At 45.4% G+C, this 25,395-nt stretch overlaps 2 protein-coding genes across 3 annotated transcripts in view; both read right to left on the reverse strand.

The window, feature by feature from the left end:
- The window catches only part of pabir2 (PABIR family member 2), a 67,168-nt gene extending 57,716 nt beyond the window's left edge, over positions 1 to 9,452 (reverse strand). The window contains exons 1-2 of one of the 2 annotated variants that reach the window (XM_052022550.1): positions 9,177 to 9,452; positions 7,559 to 7,618 (exon numbers count right to left, since the gene is read on the reverse strand). Coding sequence is in view for 1 of the 2 variants with exons in the window: in XM_052022549.1 (XP_051878509.1) it covers positions 9,177 to 9,277 (101 nt within the window). In the remaining variant the exon portion in view is untranslated. The remainder of the gene's footprint in view (positions 1 to 7,558; positions 7,619 to 9,176) is intronic. The other variant, XM_052022549.1, reaches the window with a different exon arrangement.
- Positions 9,453 to 12,069: 2,617 nt separating this feature from the next.
- hprt1 (hypoxanthine phosphoribosyltransferase 1) lies at positions 12,070 to 24,881 on the reverse strand. The gene is made up of 6 exons (XM_052022552.1): positions 24,798 to 24,881; positions 22,882 to 22,899; positions 19,562 to 19,644; positions 19,069 to 19,115; positions 15,105 to 15,181; positions 12,070 to 12,274 (listed from the first exon to the last, which is right to left on the reverse strand). The coding sequence occupies exons 3-6, from the start codon at positions 19,618 to 19,620 to the stop codon at positions 12,221 to 12,223; spliced, it is 237 nt and encodes a 78-aa protein (XP_051878512.1). The 5' UTR covers positions 19,621 to 19,644; positions 22,882 to 22,899; positions 24,798 to 24,881; the 3' UTR covers positions 12,070 to 12,220.
- Positions 24,882 to 25,395: the final 514 nt, after the last annotated feature.

The following is a 25,395-nucleotide window of genomic DNA, read 5'->3' on the forward strand; positions in this document are numbered from 1 at the left end:
TGTGGTCGCCCATTCCTTCCAACTGCCTTCAAGCTGCAGTGTGCGCTATAAGGCTCACTGACGTACCATGCCTCCACACAGCATTCAAAAGCACCTCCTGCAGACGTGGTCATCCAGGCCACAAGCAGCATTTTGAAGTTCCCACATGCTGCAAGTTGTACAACACATAGACTGAAATCCCTTGCCCCTTAAAATGTAGGACAGAGATTAGATTACACCATTTGTGAAAATACTCACCACCTCCCTCACCAAGTCCAAAGGCCAGCGCTGAGAAGTTCTCACAGATCCCCCTCACTCAAAGCCAGCATTAAGACTGCTACATTCCAAGGACAACCGTGAACAAACTATGGCAGTTTCTCTGTTTCCTTTACTGTACGGCATAATGCCATTTGTCCTGTCAACTGCGATTACTTGATCTCAATTGAAAATACTACAATTACATAGTACACCTTACCTGGAACTGCAAACTCCAGCTAAAGTTTCAAGCCTACAAGGATATCACTAAGATTTACAGATTTGATGACTAAACTTAAAATAAACTTAAAATGAATATGCACTTTTCTCTCACTCAAACATTGCACTGAGGCCCACTGGTTTGTCCATGTTTGCAGGAAAGCTGAGATTAGGACTTCCATACCAACAGTCTAGTTGCCACATCATTTGACCCAATGTGCACTGTTTTTTTTAAAATATACATCCCCGATTAGAATTAGTGGATGCACCATCTCATTCACCTTTCACCCAGCCTTACTGACCCAGATTATCTGCAAATCCTTCCCATACCTCAAACTAGTATCACTAACTACATCTGCAAACATTACAAGAGTAGATATGTTCCATAGAACACTACAGCACAGAAAACAGGCCATTCAGCCCTTTTAGTCTGTGCCAAAATGTTATTCTGCTAGGCCCTTTTACCTGCACCCAGTCCATAACCCTCCAGTCTGCTCCCATCCATGTATCTATCCAATTTATTCTTAAAATTTAAGATTGAGCCCACATTTACCACGTCAGGCGGCAGCTTGTTCCATTCTGAGTGAAGAAGCTCCCCTTAATGTTCCCCCTAAACCTTTCCCCCTTCACCCTAAAGCCATGTCCTCTCGTACTTCTCTCCTAATCTAGGTGGAAAGAGCCTACTCGCATTAACTCTGTCTATACCCCTCATAATTTTGTAAACCTATCAAATCTCCCCTCATTCTTCTACGCTCCAAGGAATAAAGTCCTAACCTGTTCAATCTTTCCCTGTAACTCAACTCCTGAAGACCCAGCAACATTCTAGTAAACCTCCTCTGCACTCTTTCAATCTTACTGATATCCTTCCTATAGTTAGGTGACCAGAACTGCACACAATACTCCAAATTTGGCCTCACCAATGTCTTATACAACCTCACCATAACATCCCAACTCCTATACTCAATACTTTGATTTATGAATGCCAGGATGCCAAAAGCCTTCTTTACAACCCTGTCTACCTGTGATGCCACTTTCAGAATTATGTATCTGAACTCCCAGATCCCTTTGTTCCTCTGCACTCCTCAGTGCCCTACTATTTACTGTGTATGTCCTACCTTGATTTGTCCTTCCAAAATGCAACACTTCACACTTGTCTGCATTAAATTCCATCTGCCATTTTCTGGCCCATTTTTTCAGTTGGTTCAGATCACTCTGCAAGCTTTGAAAGCCTTCCTCGCTGTCCACTACACCTCCAATCTTAATGTCATCAGCAAACTTGCTGATCCAATTTACATTATCATCTAGATCATTGATATACACAACAAACAATGGCCCCAGCTAGATCCCTGAGGCACACCACTAACCACAGGCCTCCAGTCTGAGAAACAATTAAGCTTCCCTCGTTATTCAAAAATAAACAGGTGATCTGATCTCTGGTCCAGGTTCACTTTCCTGCCTAACCCCCAATATCGCCACCCTCCCAGTCCAAAATCCTCAGCCAAGTACACATAATGGCCAAACCCCAACAGCTCTCTTGGGTAGAGAATTTCAAGATTCACTATGCTTGTCTTAAATGGATGACCCCTTCAAGGCCACTTAGAATTGTAGAGCAATAAAAATAAATTCAGTCTTCCAAACTTCAGCAAGTAAAGGCCCAATCAAAACTCATCTTTCAAAGGACAATCCCTTCATCCTGAGAATCACTCTGGTGGATCTGCTGTGAACAACCTCCTCAATGCAACTCTTCTTTAAGAAGATCAAACTGCAAACATTACTTCAGATCTCAAAGTACCACACAGTTGTAAGCAAACTGTTCCCTTTTGCCAATTCCAATCACTTCCACATCACCTCCTTCATTGCATTATTAGTGGTTGCACCTTCACAGCCTGGTTTTATTCTGAAATATTCTCCCTCAACCTTCTACCACTCTCCTTCATCTTACCACTCCCAACTGCCTCCACCCACTCAATCCTCTCCATCCTCCTCCCTAATCCCTCTCCATATTCACTCCCCAAACCCATTGGCTCAAGACATTGAATAAGAACTCACTCTATATTTAGCCCGGGTTCCACTTCTACGAATTTTTTTGTGACGTCCCTCACAACATCACACAATGAAGAACAATGGTCCATTTGCACGCTGTCTTTCTCTCGTGTTAATTTTGCTATCTAAATTTAAAGCAGACTGTCTCTTGGCTCTTCAGTTAATTGTGTAAAGCAGTGCTGCTGTGCAACAATCAAGTAATTTGCCAGCTCTGACATCACAAACAATGAGTAATATTCTGCTGGTTAGATATCAAAAAATGCAAAATTTAAAAGCACCTTGAAATCACAAACAGTTATCAATAGGGACAACCAAGCAATTGGAGCGAGATGAGAAACTCATTGCATATGCAGTCTGTTATAAAGCAAAATCCATCCAGTCTGTTTGAAGGAAAGATGAAACAGAAACTAAAGTATCATCCAAATAAAAGTCAATTTGCCCAAAATGCAGTGAATGGATATTTAAATACAAATTGTATGTAAAATCTTACAGCAATGTGGTTACCAGTCCTGATTGACAGGGGAAAACACCATGATGCTGGAGGAACCAAGCAGGGGAATTACCCAATCACCTCTACTTATGCCAACATATGCAGCATTCACAAATCACACTTAGCATCTAAAACAGAATGGATAATTGACAACAGAATAAAAGTAAAAGTTCTCCTGCTGACAATCATTCACCTTTACTGCTTGGAACAACAGGAAATTTAGATTCACAAAAAGATTCAGCCCATCGTGTTTCCTTGAGAGAGTTCTCCAATTACTCCCAGTAACTGTGAATGCCTTGGCCTTCGTTTACTTAATTCTCTTTTGAAAATTCCTCTATTGTTTCTGGCAGCACAACTTGCTGTACAGAAACATTATTCCTCATTGTTCTCTACTCTTGATATACTCTTCACCCCTGTGTCTTCTGGCAACCAACCCTCCAGCAATCTTGCTCCCCCAATACTATTGATTTTAAACACCATAATCAAATGTCACCCCTGGCCTCTCACAGGCACTGCTACTCAAAAGACAACTCCAGTTTCTGCTACCTTAATTTGCACTCTGTGTTACTGATCACCAGCGGGGAAAAAGAAGGAGCACACGATCAAGGTTTAATGTTAATCCACTGACTAATCTTCTGGTGCATTAGCAAATTAGACAGGGTTTGTGTTTTATTGGTAATACATCTTTAACATCACTCCTGACCTGGTAGAACTCCCATCTCCTCAATCACAACAGCAAGAACATCGTGAACATCCACAACACACAACTGGTCAGATCTTTCTAGTACCTGAACAGACATCTAAAGCACAAAAGGGCACACAGAATTGTTAAAACACAGATCCTTTAGCCCAGTGTGCACACCAGTTCCAAGTAAAATCCCATCAATTCCATTCCCTCACACTTTCCCCTAGAAATTGTTCCCTCCCCAATTCCTTTCAAGGCCCTGATCGATCCTGTTTCCACCACGATTAAAGACAATGAATTCCAGATCATAACTAGAATCAGGAATGTGCCTTTTCAGCCCACCTCATCCACGATGCCCATCTACCCAAGTCCCATTTGTCTGCATTAGGCCTGTATCCCTCCGCTCCTTTCCTACCCAAATGCCTCTTAAATGTTACAATTGAATCCGCCTCTTCCACCTCCTCTGGCAGCTCATTCCAGATATTCACCATCTTCAGATCTCCTTTAAGTTCCCCCCCCCCCACCCTAAACCTGTGCCCTCTAGTTCAAACCTCCTCTGTGATAAATATTCTAACTATCCCATCTATGCCCATTAGTTTTGCAAACTTTTCAGCAACTTTGAACATTTCCTAATCTGTCACTATTTAAAACAATCTGATTTTCTGTTTGGATGCGGACCTTGCATCTCTTCAGAATATTTCGCCACCCACGTTCTCACCTACTCATTTGTCTCTATCCCCATGAAATTACTTTACATCCTTTTCTTAACTCACAATCCAACCTAATGTTGTACAAACAGTGAAACTGGAAAAATGATAGCATCACACAAAGCACTGGAGGAACTTGGCAGGTCAGGCAGCATCTATGGAAGGGAATGGACAACTGATGGTTTGGGTTGAGCCTTTTCATCTGGGCTGATCCATAAATGGACCCCTCCATAAATGCTGCCTGACCAGCTGAGTCCCTCCAGCTGCTCACTTGTTGCTCCAGATTCCAGCATCTGCCGTCTCTTGTGCCTCCATTGGAAAAAATGACATTTGGTTCTGTCACCCAAATTGTTGACAAAGATTACATAGAACAGTACAGGCCCTTCGGCCCACCATGTTGTGCCGACCTTTAAACCTCACCTAAGACTATCTAACCCCTTCCTCCCACATATCCCTCTATTTTAAATTCCTCCAGATGCTTATCCAGCAATCTCTTGAATTTGACCAATGTACCTGCCTCCACCAGCACCCCAGGCAGTGCATTCCATGCCCCAACCACTCTCTGGGTAAAAAACCTTCCTCTGATATCTCCCTTGAACTTCCCACCCATTACCTTAAAGCCATGTCCTCTTGCACTGAGCATTGGTGTCCTGGGAAAGAGGTGCCGGCTGTCTACTCTATCTATTCCTCTTAATATTTTGTACACCTCTATCATGTCTCCTCTCACCCTCCTTCTCTCCAAAGAGAGAGGCACTAGCTCCCTTAGTCTCTCCTCATAATGCATACTCTCTAAACCAGGCAACATCCTGGTAAATCTCCTCCACACCCTTTCCAACGCTTCCACATGCTTCCTATAATGAGGCGACCAGAACTGGACACATTGCAAAGTGTGGTCTAACCAGAGTTTTATACAGCTGCATCAATACCTCACGGCTCTTAAACTCGATCCCACAACTTATGAAAGCTAACATCCCATAAGCTTTCTTAACTACCCTATCCACTTGTGAGGCAACTTCCAGGGATCTGCGGATATGGACCCCCAGATCCCTCTGCTCCTCCACACTACCCAGAATCCTGCCATCAACTTTGTACTCTGCCTTGGAGTTTGTCCTTCCAAAGTGTACCACCTCACACTTCTCCAGATTGAACTCCATCTGCCACTTCTCAGCCCAGCTCTGCATCCTATCAATGTCCCTCTGCAATCTTCAACAATCCTCTACACTATCCACAACACCACCAACCTTTGTGTTGTCTGCAAACTTGCCAACCCACCCTTCTACCCCCTCATCCAAGTCATTAATAAAAGGAAAAAAAAAATCACAAAAAGCAGAGGTCCCAGAACTGATCCTTGTGGGACACTGCTAGTCCCAGCCCTCCAATCTGCATGCATTCCCTCCACCACAACCCTCTGCTTTCTACAGACAAGCCAATTCGGAATCCACACGGCCAAGCTTCCCTGGGTCCCATGCCCTCTGACCTTCTGAAGAAGCCTACCATGTGGAACCTTGTCAAATGCTTTACTAAAATCTATGTAGACCACATCTACTACACTACCCTCATCAATCTGTCTGGTCACCACCTCAAAGAACCCTATCAGGCTTGTGAGGCAAGATCTTCCCTTCACAAAGCCATGCTGGCTGTCCCTGATCAGACCATGATTCTCTAAATGCCCACAGATCCTATCGCTAAGAATCCTTTCCAACAGCTTGCCCACCACAGACGCAAGGCTCACTGGTCTATAATTCCCTGGACTATCCCTACTACCTTTTTTTGAATAGGGGGACAACATTTGCCACCCTCCAATCCTCCTGTACCATTCCTGTGGACAATGAGGACTCAAAGGTCCTAGCCAAAGGCTCAGCAATCTCCTCCCTCCCCTCGCGGAGCAGCCTAGGGAATTTTCCATCGGGCCCCGGGGACTTCTGTCCCAATATTTTCTAATTATGAATAGATGGGGCCCCGAATATCAATCCCCAGGGTAGTCCAGCAGTCAAAACCTGCCAACCCATTGATTCCCACTGTTTTCTTAACCACTCAACCCATGCCTGTATATTAACTACCCCCCTCCCAATTTCACCTACTCCAACCTTGTTGTCTGCCTCCTGTACAGAAACTTATTGAAAGCTTTCCAAAAATTTAAATACACATCCCACTGGCTTCCCTCTCATCTATTTCATAGTTACATCCTCAAAGAACTCCAGTAGATTAAACGAGATTTCCCTTTCAAAATGCAGAATCGTCTCAATCCTGTTATTGTCTTCTCAATGTTTGATTATCACCTCCATAGTACTGTCCCTACTGATGTTAGGATGAAAGGTCAGTAGTTATCAGTTTTTGCTCTTCCTCCTTGACGTGGTGGGGTCACATTTGTTGCCCTCCAATCCATAGGAACCAATCCAGAATGTGTACAATTTGGAAAGATGAAACCCAGGACATCCACTATCTGTTTAGCCACCTCTTTCAAAATTCATCTGATTTCAGTGCCACCAACTTCTCTCATACCTCTTACACTAATACTAATTTCTGTTACCAGACCCTTGATTCTCTTAATTCAAGAATTTCCAGATAAACAGCCTTACCACAATCAGAATCAACATTAACCCAATACATTAACCATGTTTCTCCACTGATGCTGCCTGACCTGTTAAGTACTCCAGCACTGTTCTCATTTCAGATGCCTAACATCTGAAGTATTTCACTTCTCTGGTGTGAAACTTACAGTTCCAGCGTTATTTTCTACCCCCACCTCCTGCTTTCTTTCACATTGTTCTGGTTCTTTCTCCTCCAGACAGACCACCTGCGATGAACAAGTCTCCTTCTAACTCTCTCAGCCGTCACCAGCTTTGGTCTTGTCACCCATCTCTTGATCTCCATTTCAACTCAGACATTCCCTTCACCTCTTCAAATCTTCCCCTTCTCTGCAACTTAACAAATTTTTCTTCTATTTTGAAGCAAGATCATCAACCTTTCACTGTCCTCTCTCCACAGACCCAAATGGCTGAGTATTTCCATCTTCTGCTTTTATTTCAGATTTTCAACTTTTACAGTTTTTCTACTGATAATATTTGGCTCAACTTCATCCTGGCTAGATTCTCTGCAATTCCTTTGAATTTAGCCCACTTCCAATTTCTAAGTCCTGCTTTGGTTTTCTCTTTTCCTCTCTCCATTATTAATCCAAACCTTATGATCAGTGCTCCTCATATGTTCTCCCACTGGCAGGTGATCCACTTGGCTCGTCCCCTATTGGATTGGAAATATACAGGTCACAATCTTGAACATATACCTGAGTAAGTCTGCTCTTAGTCCAATTTTGTTCTCATCAACACTGGGGTAACTGAAACCCCAAATTATAACCAATTGAAAGTTTTCCCCCTATATTTCTATAATTTCCCGACTGGTTTACTTCCCTCACACTATTTGGTGGCCTTCCAAAAAAAAACACAGAAAGATTATAGGCTATTCAGCATATCTAGTTTATATCTAGATTTGACCAAACCCTCAGTATTTCACCCACAGTTGAGCAACTATTTATCCAGTGCCCCTTTGAATGCCACAGTAACACGACAGCTTCCTTCTCAAACCTAATTAAATGGATTCAATACATGATCACTCTGTGACATCTCTCTCCAGAGTTAGGCTACAGGGGGCCTGTGAACCTTGATAGGGCTGGGACCAATTCCTTGGCATTGATGAGGAAGATTTAAACTACGTTGGCACAAGGATGTGCATCAGCCAATGGTAAAAAGAGGGTGAAAGTACACAGTGAAAAAGTTTTGCAGTGGAGAAGCAATTCTGCACAACATGGGAGCAGGCAAATACAAACTGTGCCACCTCCTGTCCTACCCAAACATTTTATGTTCCAGAACACCAAGAGCCCAATGCTTTTTTGGGGGGACACGTTTCAGTTATCACCAGTTCATCACATTCCCTCATGGATATGTTTATTTGCACTTCCCCAATCATGTAACACTACATGTTTACACACATGCATGTGTGTGTTTTAACCTTCTCCCACAGGGAGTGCAGAATTACTCCTAGAAAACCACCATTTCACTGAGCATTTTTACTAGAATGGTGATGCACATCCTCCTGCCAATTTAGTTTGAAGCCCTCTCAACCACACCGAGGCACTGGTCCCAGTCCTATCAAGGCACAACCCATCCACGTTGGACAAACGCCATCCGCCTTCACTGGTCTCAACAGCCCAAGAACACGAAGCTCGCCTTGCAGCACCGTTAATCCTCAGCCATCTGTTTTACTTTCCTATTTATATTCTGCTGCTGCCCAAACGCAGCGAGTACTTCAGACATCTCAAGGTCCTGGTGTCCCCCAGCTCTGGAAGCCACGACCCTCTCCCTCCCCGTGCCGTCGGGGCGGGGGCCAGCACGAACCTCGAGCTCTGGCTCTGCCCCTTCCTTCCCCAGTCACACACCCTGTCAGCGCGCTGCTGGCGGTCGCTCACCCCGGCCCCAGCCCCCGTCGGCCCCGTCACCGTGCCGTCTCCAGCCGCCGCCGCCGCTCTCGCACTGCTCGCTCCCGCCGCTCCGCTCCGCTCCGCCCGCCGGCCCCGACTCCCGGTAAAACGGCAGCACAGTGCGGATCCGCCCGGGAATGCGGAGCGAACCAGCGGCTTCAGTCGGTGCCGCCCGCAGCCCCGGGCCGCGCCCCCTCCTCTGCTCTCCGGCGCCTGTCCCTCTGGTGCTGCCCCTCCCTCGCCGGGTCCTCCGGCCCGAGCCACCGGGGAGGGCGAGCCCCAGGGCCCGGAGCCCGGAGCCCGGCCCCGCGGGCGGCCGCTTACCTCAGGCCGCTGATCATCGGCGCGCTGTTGGAGCGCCGCAGGCCGCCGTCGCTCGGGGCCGGCGGGTCGGGCAGCTCCAGCTCCATCCTCTCGTGGGCCATGGCCGGGGCCCGGCCCGGGGCAGCGCCGCTCCAGCCGAGGCCCGGGCTCCGCAGCCGAGGCCTAACTCACACACCTGGGGCCTGGGCCTCGGCCTCGCCCACATCCCTGGCCCGGCTCCCGCTGCCGCCGCGTCCGCCCCGACTCGCCGCCGCACCAGCCAATCACAGCGCTCGGTTCTCCAGCACCGGCTAATTGACAACCTGACTGGTGAACCAATCAGAGAGCGCGTTCGTCACAGCCGGCCAATAGGAGATAAATACTCAGCAGGCCGCTCTGGTGTAATGGAGCAAATTATCTTGATTGGCAAGGCTATTGACCAATCATAGAGACGCATTTGATCGGCTCTCCTAACTGATAGGTTAACTGCACAGTCAATCAAGCGATAAAGCGTTGGATTGACCAATCAATCATCCGGTTTTCCCTTTTCCTGGATCCGAAAGAGAACCAATCAGCAGGGAGATTAAAGGCGGGCCATTTCTCCCCGACTTCGTCATTTTCTTTCGGCTCAATCAGAATTCGTGTTGAGACGTCATCGAAGAGCGCCTGGTAATATGCGCCGGAAACGTTTATCCTGAACCTTCCCCCCCCCCCCACAATGGGGGTCATCCGGGGTCAGGGGAAGGTCGGGTGGATGGGGGGGGGAGGGGAGGGGAGGGCGGGAGGGGGGGGGAGGGGAGGGCGGGAGGGGGGAGGAGGGGGCGGGAGGGCGGGAGGGGAGGGGGAGGGGGGAGAGGGGAGGGGAGGGGAGGGGGGGAGGGCGAGATGGGAGGGCGGGAGGGGAGGGGGAGAGGGGAGGGGAGGGGGGGAGGGCGAGATGGGAGGGCGGGAGGGGAGGGGGAGAGGAGGGGGGAGGGCGAGAGGGGAGGGCGGGAGGGGAGGGGAGGAGGGCGAGAGGGGAGGGGGAGGGGAGAGGGGAGGGGGAGGGCAGGGAGGGGGCGGGAGAGGGGATGGGGGAGAGGGCGAGGGGGAGGGGAGGGGGAGAGGGACGGGGGAGGGGAGGAGAGGAGGGACGGGGGGAGGGGAGAGAGGGGGTGGGGAGGTAGGTTGGGAGGGGGTTGGGGAGGACGTTGGGGTGGGGAGGTGGGGGGGTATGGGAGGTAGATTGGGGGGATGTTGGGTGGGGAGGTAGGTTGGGAGGGGGTTGGGGAGGTGGGGGTGGGGTTTGGGAGGGGGTTGGGGAGGACGTTGGGTGGGGAGGTAGGTTGGGAGTGTGTTGGGGGGACGTTGGGAGGGGGTTGGGGTGGGGAGGTGGGGTTGGGGGTGGGGAGGACGTTGGGTGGGGAGGTAGGTTGGGAGGGGGTTGGTGGGGGTGTGAACCGATCGGTGGGTGGTGATCTTGGTCCTGTCGGGTGGGGGGGGGGAGGTGCTGAACTGTCTGGTGACTGATGAACAAGGCTTGATAGAAATCGGGAGTTGCTTTTTATGTGAGAAAGGTTCTAAAGGTCGGGGGGATTGTCCATCATGCGGTCACATCCATTGCTCTGTCCCATGTTGTGATGATCGTCTTTGAAGATGGCTTCGCTCTCTTGATGTAGAGGAATATGTTCAAAATGCTTTTCCAAGCCCTTGGCTTCTTGTTCCTCTGTTGCTTAAGCTCTAACAGATCTTCATTTGTAATCACTTCATACTGAGATTACAGTAATCCTTCCATATCATCCCCATGTAATTCATCAAACCTAGCCTCATATGCCAATTTGGAGATTTTTCAAACTTGTTCTGCACACACTCTGGCCGTAATTTCTTCCATACACCATTCATTGTTGGATGGATTATTGTCATTCTGAGAGGCACTGGAGATAAATTGAATCAAGGGGTACAAAATTATGAAAGGTCTAACTAGGGTGAACAAGAGGACCAGGTTCCCAATGGTCATCTGTTAAATTGGTAAAGGATTACAGGTGAGTTGAGAAAATATTTCACCCAAAAAAAGCAAATGGGAGGGAGGGAGGATGGGTGGGGGCAGGATTGTGGCGGTCTGGAAACTGCTGCCCTAAAGGATGGAGGCACAAGCTCCTCACCACGTATTAAGGTGAGCACCACTCTAACCTACAAAACATCAGCTGAGAGCTCGGATGTAAGAACAGCCTGAGAACATCTTTCTTTGTGCAGCATAGACACCTCCTGTGCCACACGTCTCTATGGATGTATATAGTCAGGACACATTATCAGCTTATGAAAAGCAGAAGAGAGTTGAGAATCTCAACTGTCTTCTATATAAGAATGAGGACATATATATATGTACAGCTGTGTGAACAGGACAAAAGGAAAAACTCCTCTTGTTGAGGTGGCCAGGAGAACGGATCCCTGCCCAGTGCAGGGAGAAGCATTTCACACTTCCTGAATTTAGACAAAGCAAGGTTCATCCTTTCCTCAGCCCCCATTGTAAAAGAAGGCAGTCCTGTATTCCAGAACCCAACCTTGGTCATCCTTTCCTCAGCCTGTAGGCAGTCCTGTATTCCAGAACCCAACCTTGGTCAAAAATAAAACCTTCCCTGAAACCCCACCACTCTCGGATGTAAATCTAATCATTCCTTCAGTCTGATGGGATGAAGCAATGGTTCTTCCTCAGACTGCCCACTTCATCCCAGCCTGTAAATGGAGTTACTTCCAGAACTATAATGACAAATCACCTGTCAAAGCTCCATGGGACAAATTGATTTTTGCTATTTCAGATACCTTCATTGCTTTCTGAGCAACTGTGGAACTTTTGCTAAACTTCAAGCAAGGCTGTTGAAAACATTAATTCACATATGACCTTTAGAATGGAATGGAATGCCACAAGTTGTTGATAGAGTCTAGCTTTATGTATTACAGTACAAAAATAAACACTTCTTAAGCATGTTCATGATGGGCCCTTTAAATATCTAGATTCACAAATAGCGACGTACATGGCGATGGGCACGGGTATCTTCTGTAGGGTTTCAGTCAACATCTCCAATCGTCTATCCACATGCCTTGTACTTCTGTTTTCCCTTTTCACTGATTACACAAATATGCTGAAAGAGAATTAACAGGGAAACCAGGGATTAGTAGCAGGACTGTCAGAGTATGTTCCACCTGTAAAGAAACTCTGGTCAGAGCCGCAGAGACCTAACCCACACTAGCAGTTGAACATTTTCAGGGGAAGAGGGGAATAGACAAACATTGTGAAAGAAGGATGTGGTGCTGTCAGCAGACTACAGGAAGCAAAGATATAAATAGCAGAACTTCAAAGGCAGAAATAGGTGAAGAGGGTGGCTTTAGATTGCTGGGGCCAGTTCTCAGGGAGGGGAACCTACAGTAGTTGGACAGACTCCTCCTCAACAAGCCGTGCACAATATCCTTGCAGGGACGTTGCCAATGCCATTGATGAGGCCAGGGTCTGGCAGTAGAAGGGAGTGCAACAGTTTCAGGTGCGAAAGAAACAAAACTGGATGGAAAAGGTTGAGGGTTGGCGAGTACATCTACACAACTGCGAAACCGGTTTAGGGCAGAATAAAATAAGCGAGAAACAGGAAACTTTGGAAGTGCTTAATTGTTTCCCCTTTAATTCAAGGGGTCTAGGGATCCAAACAGAGGCAAGGATAGCATGTGGGAATATAACACAGAGAATATATCAGTGGGCACAATCATCTTTGGTGTGCCTTCAGGAGATTCCTGTTGACAAATGTCAAGTCTCAGGCATGTGGACAGAGTGAGAAGTACAAACACAAGGTCTGAATGGGATGCTTCTTTACTTACTGAAACAGCATTGGGGTTGGCTGGATAAATGAGGAAAAGCAAGGATTTGTTAAAGACAGGAGCAATGGAGTTGATGTCATCTATGGACTCTCAGGAACCTAAGTGGGTATGTGTGTTCAAAGCTCAATGTGTTGAGATTGGTTGGTAAACCAATGGGATCCTAGGTTTCATGGAGAAAGTACAAAAACAGTGAAAAGGTGTTGAACATGTACTGTATAAAACACCATACAAAATTATGCAATGAGAATTTTTTAATCAAACTGTACAAAGCTCTGGCCAGAACCACACTGAGCTTGAAGTGCTGTTCTGGTTCTTCAGAGAAGTTTAAACATTCTATTCGATAAGTATAAATCTGCAGATGTTGGAAATCTGAACTAAACAGTCCTGGAAGTACTCTGGAGGTCAGGCAGCATCAGTGGACAGCATGTCCTCCCTGTGACTGCATGGGTTTCCCCCTTGTGTTCCAAGACATGCTGGCTGTAGGTTAATTGGCTACTGTAAATTCCCCCTGGTGTAGGAAATGGTAGGGGCGAAAGAAGATTACAGGGAAATAAATGGGGACTGTGATTGCTTTGAGAGCTGGCATAGACTCAATGACCTGAATGGCCTCTTTCTATGTCATAACAAGAATATAGATCTGAAATATTACTGTTTTTCTCTCCACATATGCTACCTGACCTGTTGAGTTTTTCCAGCATTTTCTGTCAACATTATTATATAAAACAGGGAGCAGCAAGAAGTCAAAGGCTGGATTCAATGTCAAGACTGGATCAGTGAACAGAGATATGGATATCTCATCCAGAAGATGTATATATGGGCACAACTACAGGCTGGCTGTGGTCTGACTAATGTTCTCTACAGTACTAGCATGAGCACCACACTTCCCACGCCCTACTCTTGTACCCCATGCTTTAGCTAATAAAGGAAATACCTTTATGCAATCATTACTATCTTACCTACCATGCTACCTTCACTGAAAACAATTCAAGAGGCAGAATTCAGGGAACGAGTGAGAGTGCAAACTGTTCCAATGAAGCTTGAAGACGGCTTCTAGTCTTTCAAGCAAACACATTCCAATCTTCTGGACACAAGTTCAATTCCCATCACTGCTGCAGTCACAGGGATTATGTGTTAGCTCTATACAGAGAGCGCTGCCAGTCAGGATTGAACCTGGATTGCTTGAGCTCTGTGGCAACAGCTCTGCTAGCAGCACCACTGTGCTGCCCTGCTGGGTTGAAGTCTAGAACTCCACATCCCAATTCCACAGTGGGAGCGCCTTCACGTGGAGTGCGATTGATCAACACCACCTTCTCGGCCAAACACAAATTGGACAACAAACGTTGGTCTTTCCAGCAACGCTTACATCCTGTAAGTGAATATAAAAGGTTTTCAGACACTGACCTTCCATCTCCTATTTACCACCTCAGTCTGCAGGAGGTGTATGAATGGGAGAAATAGAACCATTATCTGAATCTTCTTCTATACTGTTGCCCTCCTTTGGCTCCACCATCCCTTTTATCTCTCGGGTCCTCACCCAATGTTCTCTCCTCCTTTCCCAGCTCTGATGAAGTCCTTGACCCGAATTGCTAATACTGTTCCTCTCTCCACAGATGCTACCTGACCTGCTGCTTTTTATTTAAAAGAGTTCATTCAAGGATGTGGGCTTCGCAGGCTGAGTCCGTCTCTAATTGCCCTTGAGAAGGTGGTGAGGATCTGCCTTCTTGGACCGCTGCAGTCCTTGAGGTGCAGCTATACCCACAGTGCTGTTAGGGAGGAAGTTCCAGGATTTTGACACAGTGATTCAAGGAACAGCAATGTATTTCCAAGTCAGGATGGTGTGCGACTTGGAGGGCAACTTCTAGATGGTGGTATTCTCATTGCTTTTTCTGCCCTTGTCCTTCTAGCTGATAGGGGGTGAGTTTGGAAGGTACTGACTAAGGAGTCTTCCAGCACTTTTTATTTTAGATTTCCAGAATCCACAAGCTGTAAACCTCAAGGAGATCTCACCTTTGATTAAACAAAAGTAATAAATACTTGCTCAATGATGCCCACAATTAATACATCTGAGAATTTGCACTTCCTGATTATGAATGTGGCTTTACTTACATTCAAATCCCTAAAGTATTCATTATAATCAAGTGCGTATCCAACCACGAATTTGTCAGGAACTTCAAAACCAACAACTGGAAGAAAAGTTCTTTGGAGTTAGTGAAGTATTTGCAAATCACAAAGAATAAGATTAATGAGGCTGTGCCAGTAAAGGTTGCAATAATTGGGCCCCATCCCTCCAGTCCCAGCCCACCCTTCTCCAGTAATGTGACTGAAGCTGCCAAAACATTACCAATAGATGGTTCTTCCTCCAACATCAATCCCATCCAAATACCAGCCAACTTTATAACAAGCAGAGATGACAAGGGCTCCATATAAAACTTTAAACTAAACAGTGGTGGTAGGTGGGGATGGGGAGATGGATGGATTCTGATGAGGAAGATTTTTAAAAATTAGAAAAGCAAAAAGTGTAAGTGGTACAGAACAGGAAAACGACGAATGTTAACTGGAGTTTGTGAGAATGGGGCAAAACATACAACACAGGAGGACAACAATTCATATCAGAGTAGGGAAAAGTGGTAGAGGTAATATTGAAGGTTACTAAGGGAGGCGAGGGAAGAGATTGCTGGGGCGTTGACGATATTAATGTCCTCCCTGGCCACAGGAGATATACCAGAGGATTGAAGGATGACAAATGTTGTTCCATTGTTCAAGAAAGGTAGTCGGGATAATCCTGGGAATTATAGACCAGTGAGTCTTACGTCAGTGGTGGGCAAGCTACTGGAGAGGACTCTTAGGGTCAGGATTTACGAGCATTTGGAGAAGCCTAGTCATATTAGGGATAGTCAACATGGTTTTGTGAGGGGCAGGTCATGCCTCACGAGTCTAGTTGAGTTTTACGAGGAGGTGACAAAACAAATAGATGACGGTAGAGTGGTGGATGTGGTGTATATGGACTTTACTAAAGCATATGACAAGGTTCCCCATGGTAGGCTCATCCAGAAAGTCATGAGGCATGGGATTCATGGAAACTTGGCTCCATGGATTCAGAATTGGCTTGCCCACAGAAGGCAGAGGGTGGTTGGAGATGGAGAATATTCTGCCTGGAGATCAGTGACTACTGGTGTTCCTCAGGGATCTGTTCTGGGGCCCTACTCTTTGTGATTTTTATAAATGACTTGGATGAGGAAGTGGAAGGATGGATTAGTAAGTTTGTGGATGACACAAAGGTTGGAGGTGTTGTGGATAGTGTGGAAGGTTGTTGTAGGTTACAACAGGATATAGACAGATGCAGAGTTGTGCAGAGAAGTGGCAGATGGAGTTCAATCTGGGAAAGTGTGAAGCGATACACTTTCGAAGATTGAACTTGAAGGCGGAGTACAAGGTTAATAACAGGATTCTGAGCAGTGTGGAGAAGAGAGGGATCTTGGGTCCAAATCCATAGATCCCTCAAAGTTGCTACGCAAGTTGATAGAGTGCTTAAGAAGGCGTATGGAGTGTTGGCCTTCATTAGTCGGGGGTACTGAGTTCAAGAGCAGTGAGGTAATTTTGCAGCTCTATAAAACTCTGGTTAGACCACACTTGGAGTATTGTGTTCAGTTCTGGTCACCTCATTATAGGAAGGATGTGGAAACTTTAGAGGGTGCAGAGGAGATTTTCCAGGATGCTGCCTGGATTAGTGAACATGTCTTATGAGGAAAGATTGAGTGAGCTAGGCCTTTTCTCTTTGGAGCGACGCAGGATAAAAGGCCACTTGATAGAGGTGTATGAGATTATGAGGGGCATAGATAGATTGGACAGTCATCACCTTTTCACCAGGGCGGCAATGGACAATACCAGACGTCATCTGTTTAAGGTCAGAGGAGGAATGTTCCGGGGAGATGTCAGAGGTAGGCTCTTTACACAGAGATTGGTGGGTGTCTGGAACGCACTGCCGGGGGTGGTGGTAGAGGCTGATACAATAGGGACATTTAAACAGCTCTTAGATAGGCTCATGGAAGTAAGAAAAATGGAGGTTTATGGGCTGTGCAGGAGGGAAGGGTTAGGTTGATCATGGAGGAGGTGTTCATGTAGGGGGGACACAACATTGTGGCCTGTATTGTACTGTACTGTACTGTGTTTAATCTAGCTATTTTATATCTGGTAACGAAGGAGTCTTTAGGGAAAATTGAAAGTGACTTAATTCAATCTTAAACCAGGGTCATAGAATCATAGATTTATACAGCACTAACACAGACCCTTTGGCTCAACTTGTCCATACTGACAGTTGGCTACCCGAGTAGCCTGCATTTGGCCCATATACCACTAAACTTTTCCTATCTGTGTACCTCTCCATATGTATTAAACATGTGAAAATGTTGCCCTTTTAAATCTTTCCCCTCTCACCTTAAATCTGTGCCCTCTAGTTTTAGACTGTCCTACCCTGGGAAAAAGATTGACCATTCAACTTATCTATGCCCCGCATGATTTTATATATCTCTCCAAGGTTGCTCCTCAGCCTCCAGGAAAGAGAGCCACAACCTATCCAATCTGTTCTTATAACTCAAGCCCTTCAGTTCCAGTAACATCCCTGTGAACCTTTTCTGCACCTTTTCCGGCTCAATGACATCCTTGCTATAGCAGGGCGACCAGAACTGCTCACAATACCCGAGCTGATGAAGGCAAGCTTGCCAATCGCCAACTTTACCATCCTGCCTGTTTCACCACTTTCAAGGAACTATGTACTTGTACCACCACTAAGTCACAGGGATCAGTACTGTTGTTTGTCATCTATATTAACACATGATTAATAACTTTGTGGATGATACCAAAATTGATGGTGTAGTGGACAGGTTATAACAAGATCTGGATCAACTGGGAGATTGGGCCAAGGAATGGCAGATCAAATTTGATTCAGACAAGTGCAAAGTGCTTGCATTTTGGTGGGATGGTAAATGGCAGGGCTGAAAGGGGAAGAATCCAGTAGGAGAGGGCAGTGGACCATGGAATAAAGGGAAGGAGGTGGGGAATAGATGGGTGGGAGAAGGGGAAAGAGAAGGAGTGAGGGGGCCAGAGGAATGAGAGGAGACAAAGGTCCACTGCCCCCTCTGTCAGATTCCTTCCCCTCTCAGCTATATCTCCCCCCTCACCCACCCCCTGCCAGCCTGTGCCCCTTCCCCCCACCTTCTTATTCTGGCTTCTGCCCTCTTCCTTTCCAGTCCTGATGAAGGGTCTCGGCCCGAAACATCAACTGTTTATTTTCCTCCATAGATGCTGCCTGACCTGCTGAGTTCCTCCAGCACTTTGTATGTGTTGCTCTAGATTCCAGCATCTGCAGAGTCTCTTGTCTGTCACAGTGCTGTCTGATTACTGTGGAGAGGTCACATGGAAACTGTTTTCTCCCCCTAAAACTTTTGACAGCTTTTTTCCTCTTGTCAATTTGAAAAGCAACTCTTAAGTGGTTCTCTAGTTCCCCTTCAAAATCGCATTATAAACAATTCGGCCCACATCACACAAATATAGTGTTCCCTGGTATGCAAGACAAGTTTTTTACTGTACATGTGACAACAATAAACCAATTTACCAACATCCTACTCGCATTATGGAAACACGTTATAGCAGAACTACCTTTTAATACTGGGATAGTTCAGCCGTAACCTTATCGAATGGCAGACAGGTTCGAACAGCCAAACAGTCTGCTTCTTTTGTTTAATATTAAGATAGTGGATCAGCCATGATCATATTGATTGGCAGAAGAGATCATGGCCTCTTCCTGATTCTGTTCTTTGTGTCTACATCTCCTACAGGTCTCAGGTCAGGAAACATTATGGGAATTAATATATTATTTTGACTAATGGAAGAGGAATTTATTACATTGATTTTACTTACAACTGGAGTAATAACTAGTGAATCGAGACATGAATTAATCACGGAGCTCAAAATTCTAGGATCTCTGCTGTTCATGGCTCTGATCATTTGCGGCACTGTTTAATACCAGTTAAGGTGAACAAAATACCTGTGACATAATAAGCACAGTACTCACAGTCTGGTCGATATCCAACACTTCGTGGAGTTCGTTTAACCAGCAGACTAATAAAAAGAGAGTGTAATTGGAACAATGCAAGGACACTTACGGGTACGTTTCACTACTAGCTGGACTTTTAAAAAATGAGAATAATAGCTATTTTGACTCACGCTAGTTTGTACCATTCAAGACAAACACAAGATATAAAATTATTAAATTAGCTTTCCTCCGCACTCACCACGCACAAAAGATAATGATGAGAATCATCATGGGATGTTATAGACACAATAAAATGCAAGTTGTTGTTACAATAAACTCGGTGAAGCAGAATCTTTAATCTGCTCACTGAGCTGACAGGAAGCTGGAGCACTCCATGGGCAAGGCTGCAAAGGCCGCGCTCAGCCAGAACTCTCAAGGAATGTACGAATCATACCTAGAGTTTAACACAAGGCCTTATCCCATGTTATTTGTTGCTGCTGCTCACTCAATGGTGTTGGAACTCTGGGCTTACCTCACCACCTTCACCATGTTGGGTTTGTATTCTTGCAACATGCTCAGCAGAGTCTGCATCGTTTTGCCCGTGTCAATAATATCCTGAGAACAAAAGCAGCAGTATGAACCAATGCACCTTAATAAAACATCTGTGTAGCTCCCTCCTCCTCGTTCCTCTGTCATACCTTCCCCACTGCAGGCACGGTAGTGTAGCGGTTAGCGTAACGCCATTACAGCGCCAGCGACCCAGGTTCAATTCCCGCCACTGTCTGTAAGGAGTTTATACGTTCTCCCCGTGTCTGCGTGGGTTTCCTCCAGGTGCTCCGGTTTCCTCCCACATTCCAAAGACATACGGGTTAGGAAGTCGTGGGCAGGCTACGTTGGTGCGGGAAGCATGGCGACACTTGCGGGCTGCCCCCAGAACACTCAATGCAAAAAGATGTGTGTTTTGATGTACATGTGACTAATAAAGATATATTATCTTATCGTAACTCCAATAATCTCCTTCCTGATTACTCTCCAATCACTGAACTTGAGGTAATGGCACCGATGAACAACTCATCACCAAACTCCGAGACCTGGGACTCAACGCCTCTCTCTGCAGCTGGATCCTTGATTTTCTGACCAACAGACCGCAGTCAGTGAGGATAGGCAGCAACACCTCCAGCACGATTATTCTCAACACTGGTGCCCCTCAAGGCTGTGTCCTCAGCCCCATACACTACTCCCTATACGCTCATGACTGCGTGGCCAGATTCTGCACTAACTCCATCTACAAGTTTGCAGATGATACCATCGTTGTAGGCCGTATCTCAAATAATGATGAGTCAGAGTACAGGAAGGAGATAGAGAGCTTAGTGACATGGTGTCATGGCAACAACCTTTCCCTCAATGTCAGCAAAACAAAAGAGCTGGCCATTGACTGCAGGAAAGGGGACGGTGCACATGCACCTGTCAATATCAATGGTACTGAGGTCGAGAGGGTTGACAGCTTCAAGTTCCTAGGAGTAAACATCACCAATAGCCTGTCCTGGTCCAACCACATAGACACCACAGCCAAGAAAGGTCACCAGCACCTCTACTTCCTCAGGAGGCTAAAGAAATTTGGCATGTCCGCTTTGACACTCACCAATTTTTATCGATGCACCACAGAAAGCATCCTATCTGGATGCATCGCGGCTTGGTATGGCAGCTGCTCTGCGCAGGACCACAAGAAACTGCAAAGAGTTGTGGACACAGCTCAGCACATCACGGAAACCAGCCTCCCCTCCATGGACTCGGTCTACACTTCTCACTGCCTCGGTAAAGCAGCCAGCATAATCAAAAATCCCACCCACTCTGGACATTGGTATTGGTTTATTATTGTCACTTGTACCGAGGTACCTCTCGTTGTCTTGGTGAAGCAGCCAGCATAATCAAAGACCCCACCCACCTGGGTCATTCTCTCTTCTTTCGTCTCGCATCAGGCAGAAGATACAGGAGCCTGAGGGCACGTACCACCAGGCTCAAGGACAGCTTCTATCCCATGGTGATATGACTATAGAACAGTTCCCTTATACGATGAGATGGCCTCTTGACCTCACAATCTACCTTGTTTGATCTTGCACCTTATTGTTTACCTGCAATGCATTTCCTTGTAGCTGTGACACTTTCTGTGTATTCTGTTATTGTTTTTACCCTGTACTACCTCAATGCACTGTGTAACGAATTGACCTGTACGAACGGTATGGTACCTCAGTAGATGTGACAATAATAAACCAATACCAATACCACTTTTCTGTCTCCAATCACCACTGATTTCAGTAGGATAGTTCCTAAAGCGTCAAGTTTCAAATTTTAACTCTAGCTTTAAAATTCTGTCACCACTTCACCCCTCCCTATCCCTGGATCTTTCCAGGTCTGCAAACCCATTTGTAATACACCTGTGACTCAGCCTCACACCACCTGAGCCCACTCATGCCTCATTCCAACAGTGCTGTTCCAAAACCTGCTCCTCTCTCCTTTAAAACATCTCAACCTACCCCTTTGACCAAATCTTCGGTCACCTGGTCTAATTCCCCTGCACTTACCTTGACAACCTGGTTTCTTAGGCAACAGTCTTGTGAAGTGCCATGGGAAGTTTATCAAAGTTGAAAGCGTGATAAAAACGTAAACTCAATCAGAGACTTACAGCATGGAAACAGGTCCTTCGGCCCAACTCATCCATGCACAGCGAGCTAGTCCCACCTGTCCATGTTTGGCCCGTAGCCCTCAAAACCTCTTTTATCCATGGGCTTATCTAGATGGCTTTTAAATGTTGCTAATGTACCCACCTCAACCACTACTTCTGGCAGCTCATTCCAAACACGCACCACCCTCTGTGTGAAGAAGCTGCCCCTGATGACCCTTTTAAATCTCTCGTCTCTGATCTTAAACCTATGCCCTCTTGTGTTTAGCACCCCCTCCCTGGGAAACAGACTGTGTGCTTTCACCCTGTCTATGCCCCTCATGATCTTATATATCTCTATCAGGTCACCCTTCAATCTCCTACGTCCCAGGGAATAAAGTCCTAGTCTACACAACCTCTCCTTGTAACTCAGGCCCCCAAGTCAGGGCAATGTCCTGGTAAATCTTTTCTGCACTCTGTCTAGTTTAATAACATCTTTTCTATAACAGGGTGAGTAAAACTTTACAAAATACTCCAAGTGCAGCCTCACCATCATCTTATATAACTGCATCACAACTTCCCAACTCCCATACTCAATGCCCTGACTGATGGACAGCATGCCAAACGCCCTTTTCTCCACCCTGTCTACCTGTGATGCCACTTTCAGTGAACTATGCACTTGCACTCCTAGGTCCCTCTGTGGTAACTCATTAGCTACTGCTCATCTTCTCACTCCATTTACCAATGTCTTTTCTAACACACCAAACGAGCTTTCCTCACTCACTACTGAAACTGCAAAAATATTCACCAAATCTACTCTTCACCTTCTCAGCACCAGTGCAAACAGTCCCCATTTCTCCACTCTCTATTTGTAAGTAATTTCCATGTCTGCATTCACCTGAGTGGATTTAAAATGCACCCTGTATGGTTTTAATTTTTTAAACTATCATACATCACTTCAGGTACACAACTTGCATGTCTTCAGAAACCAGCTTTTCCCGAGAGAAAATCATTCGAGTGTTACACTATTTCCAGGATTATTAATGATTTGAATTTAAGTAGAAAGCAGCCACCCAAGAATGTAGAATCCCATACCAGGTGAATCTCTAACTCGAGGAGCAATGCAAGTGCTAGTACAAATTAAAACACTCATTAACAAAAGTAGCAGATATTTAATTAGAAAATAAACTCACCTCAACAATTAATACATTCTGACTCCCAGACGTGGACAAGAGGGGAAGAAAAAAAATTAGTTTAAATGTTCAATTTTTTTGCATATGTAGACAATATCAGGAAGTTGTAATCCTTTACCAACAGCATAACTAAAGAACATGCACACAAATCATGCAATCCTCACAACACGTCCATTCAGTGCAGCAGTATTAACAAGTTTCTTTCCAATAAAAGACAGTTTAATCTATCCCTGTTAATTTTTATGGCTGTGAGCAGTATCAATAATCTGATTGGCCATCAGTGTCCATGTGCCTAATCCACTGCCCATAGACAATTCTATCCTGTCCTGTCCCCTTTTGGAAAAATATTGGAAAGATATTTTTAACATTATTTCATCTGTATTTACAACCTCATCCTATTACTGTAATTTTTGGGTTACCAATGATGGAATCTCACTATTTGCCTGTTTCTGCTTGTTGTATGATCGCCTTTGTCACAGTAATGGCCAAGTGATCCAATACCTCTCACCACTTTTCAATGGTTTTCTCAAACTATAGTATGTTTAAACTTAGAAAAAATTGGGAGTGGCACTGTTGATCCTTTGCTTAAATTTGAGGAAGTTTGGAGTCCATTTATTCAGTACTTCCATATGATATGAGCTGACCTTTTTTCAGATCCCTTTCAATAACCCTTGAATGCAGAGGAGCGGAGTTGATGACATAGTAATGTTTCTTTTTCTTTTTAATTGAAGAAATATCAGTCCAATTTTTTTTTGACCTTTTTGGTTATTTTTGGTTTATTATCAGTATTTTTTTTGATTTGGGGGTTCTTCTTTCATAATTAAATTTCATTCCGTTTGTATTTGTTCACAATAAGAGAACAGGAGGGCTAGATTACTTTTCTTTACTCCTTGTGATTATATATATATATTAACTGTTATGATTGCTATCCTGATCTCTCTGCACCAGATGTAGAATTACTAATGTTAGATATATTATTTTGTACTAATGTGAAAATTAATAAAAGGATTGAAAAAGAAAAGAAAGAAAAGAAAGAAGGAAAGAAAGACAACTCTATCCTCACTCAGGATTGGAAGGTTTCTTCTCCGTTAATGGGACATTGTTCCAGAAGGTGGATAGGAGGTAGATAACGTGGTTAAGGTGGCAAATGGAATACAGGCCTTTATTAATCAGGGCATTGAACACAAGAGCAGGAAGGTTATACTTGAACTTTATTAGATTTTGGTGAGATGTCAGCTGCAGAACTGTGTGCAGTTCTGGTCAACACACTGTAGGAAGGCTGTGATAGCACTGGAGGAGGGTACAGAGGAGATTCACTGCGATGTTGCCCGAGATGGAATGTTTCAGTTACGAGGGAAGATTGAACAAGCTAGGTCTGTTTTCCCTGGAGCAGAGGAGGTGCCATAACAGAGTTAAATAAAATTGAGGGGTATAGATAGGGTAGGCCATAGGAAACCTTTCCCCATCACAGAGGTAGATAAAACTAGATTGAGGGTAAGGGGGAAGAGATTTAGATGGGACCTGAGGGAGACCTTCTTCACCCAGAGAGTGGTGAGTACCTGGAACACACTGCCTGAGAGAGTGGTGGAAGCAGAGTCACTGATAGCATTCAAAAAGGCATAGAAGCTCGAAGCCAAGTGCTGAAATATGAGATTAACATAGGTGGCCCACTGGTCAGTGTAGAAGCAGTGGGCCGAACAGCCCCTTTCCACGCTGAATTACTCCATGAGATTAATGAGTAGACGGCGTGGACTTACTCCATCACAGACATGGTTACATGTTTAAAGCAACCTTCACTCCATCCCCAACCCCACCCAACCACATTTCCATCAGTCTGCCCACCTCCCACTAGAAGCCCTTCCCATTACACTCGTACGCTCGCTTCCGTCACGTGACTCATGCAAACAATGTCACACCTTTCCAGTTAAGGTTGAGAGGTCATCCCCACCGATCACTTTTATCTCTCCTGTCGACTGATCATTCTGCAGATTAAAAACAATTTACAAAGTATTGGATTGGAAGAATAATGGACTAAAAGTCTAGAACACAATCAGCACAAAGACAACACAAGCAATCCTTTTGTGTCAAAGGAGGCATAATTTAATATCCTAACACCTGATTTAACAATTTTGAAAAAAAAACAAATCCCATGTGCCATTACCGGAAGCTGGAAGCCCAGGTTTGAGATACAGGACAGAGAGAATCTGCCACAAACCTTCTCCGATCTGAAGCACCAACTTTCTCGTTCCACCGATGCTGCCTGATCGCCATTTTCTGTTTTTATTTCAGATTTCCAGCATCTTGATTTTAGTTTTTAGATTTCCGGTGAGAACTGGAGTTGGGCAGACACTGACCCCAGAACAGGTCACCGCATTTGTAACACATTTTATATCCCAAAGATCTTCCTAATCTGTAAACAATTTGAAGTGTAGTTACTGCTGTTTATGGAAAATGCAACAACTGATGTACACACAGGAAGGTCCTACAAACAGCAAATTGGAAGACTTATACAAA

The sequence above is a fragment of the Pristis pectinata genome, chromosome 8 (assembly GCF_009764475.1).
Source record: "Pristis pectinata isolate sPriPec2 chromosome 8, sPriPec2.1.pri, whole genome shotgun sequence".
In the NCBI taxonomy this organism is placed as follows: domain Eukaryota; kingdom Metazoa; phylum Chordata; class Chondrichthyes; order Rhinopristiformes; family Pristidae; genus Pristis; species Pristis pectinata.

Coding starts and splice junctions, on each gene's coding strand:
- hprt1 (XM_052022552.1), bottom strand. CDS start 19,620: ATGCAGACTCTGCTGAGCATGTTGCAAGAATACAAACCCAACATGGTG. Junction 15,182..19,068: donor TGTTGGATATCGACCAGACT/GTGAGTACTGTG, acceptor CTTTTCTTCCAG/TTGTTGGTTTTGAAGTTCCT. Junction 12,275..15,104: donor AATACTTTAGGGATTTGAAT/GTAAGTAAAGCC, acceptor ATTCTCTTTCAG/CATATTTGTGTAATCAGTGA.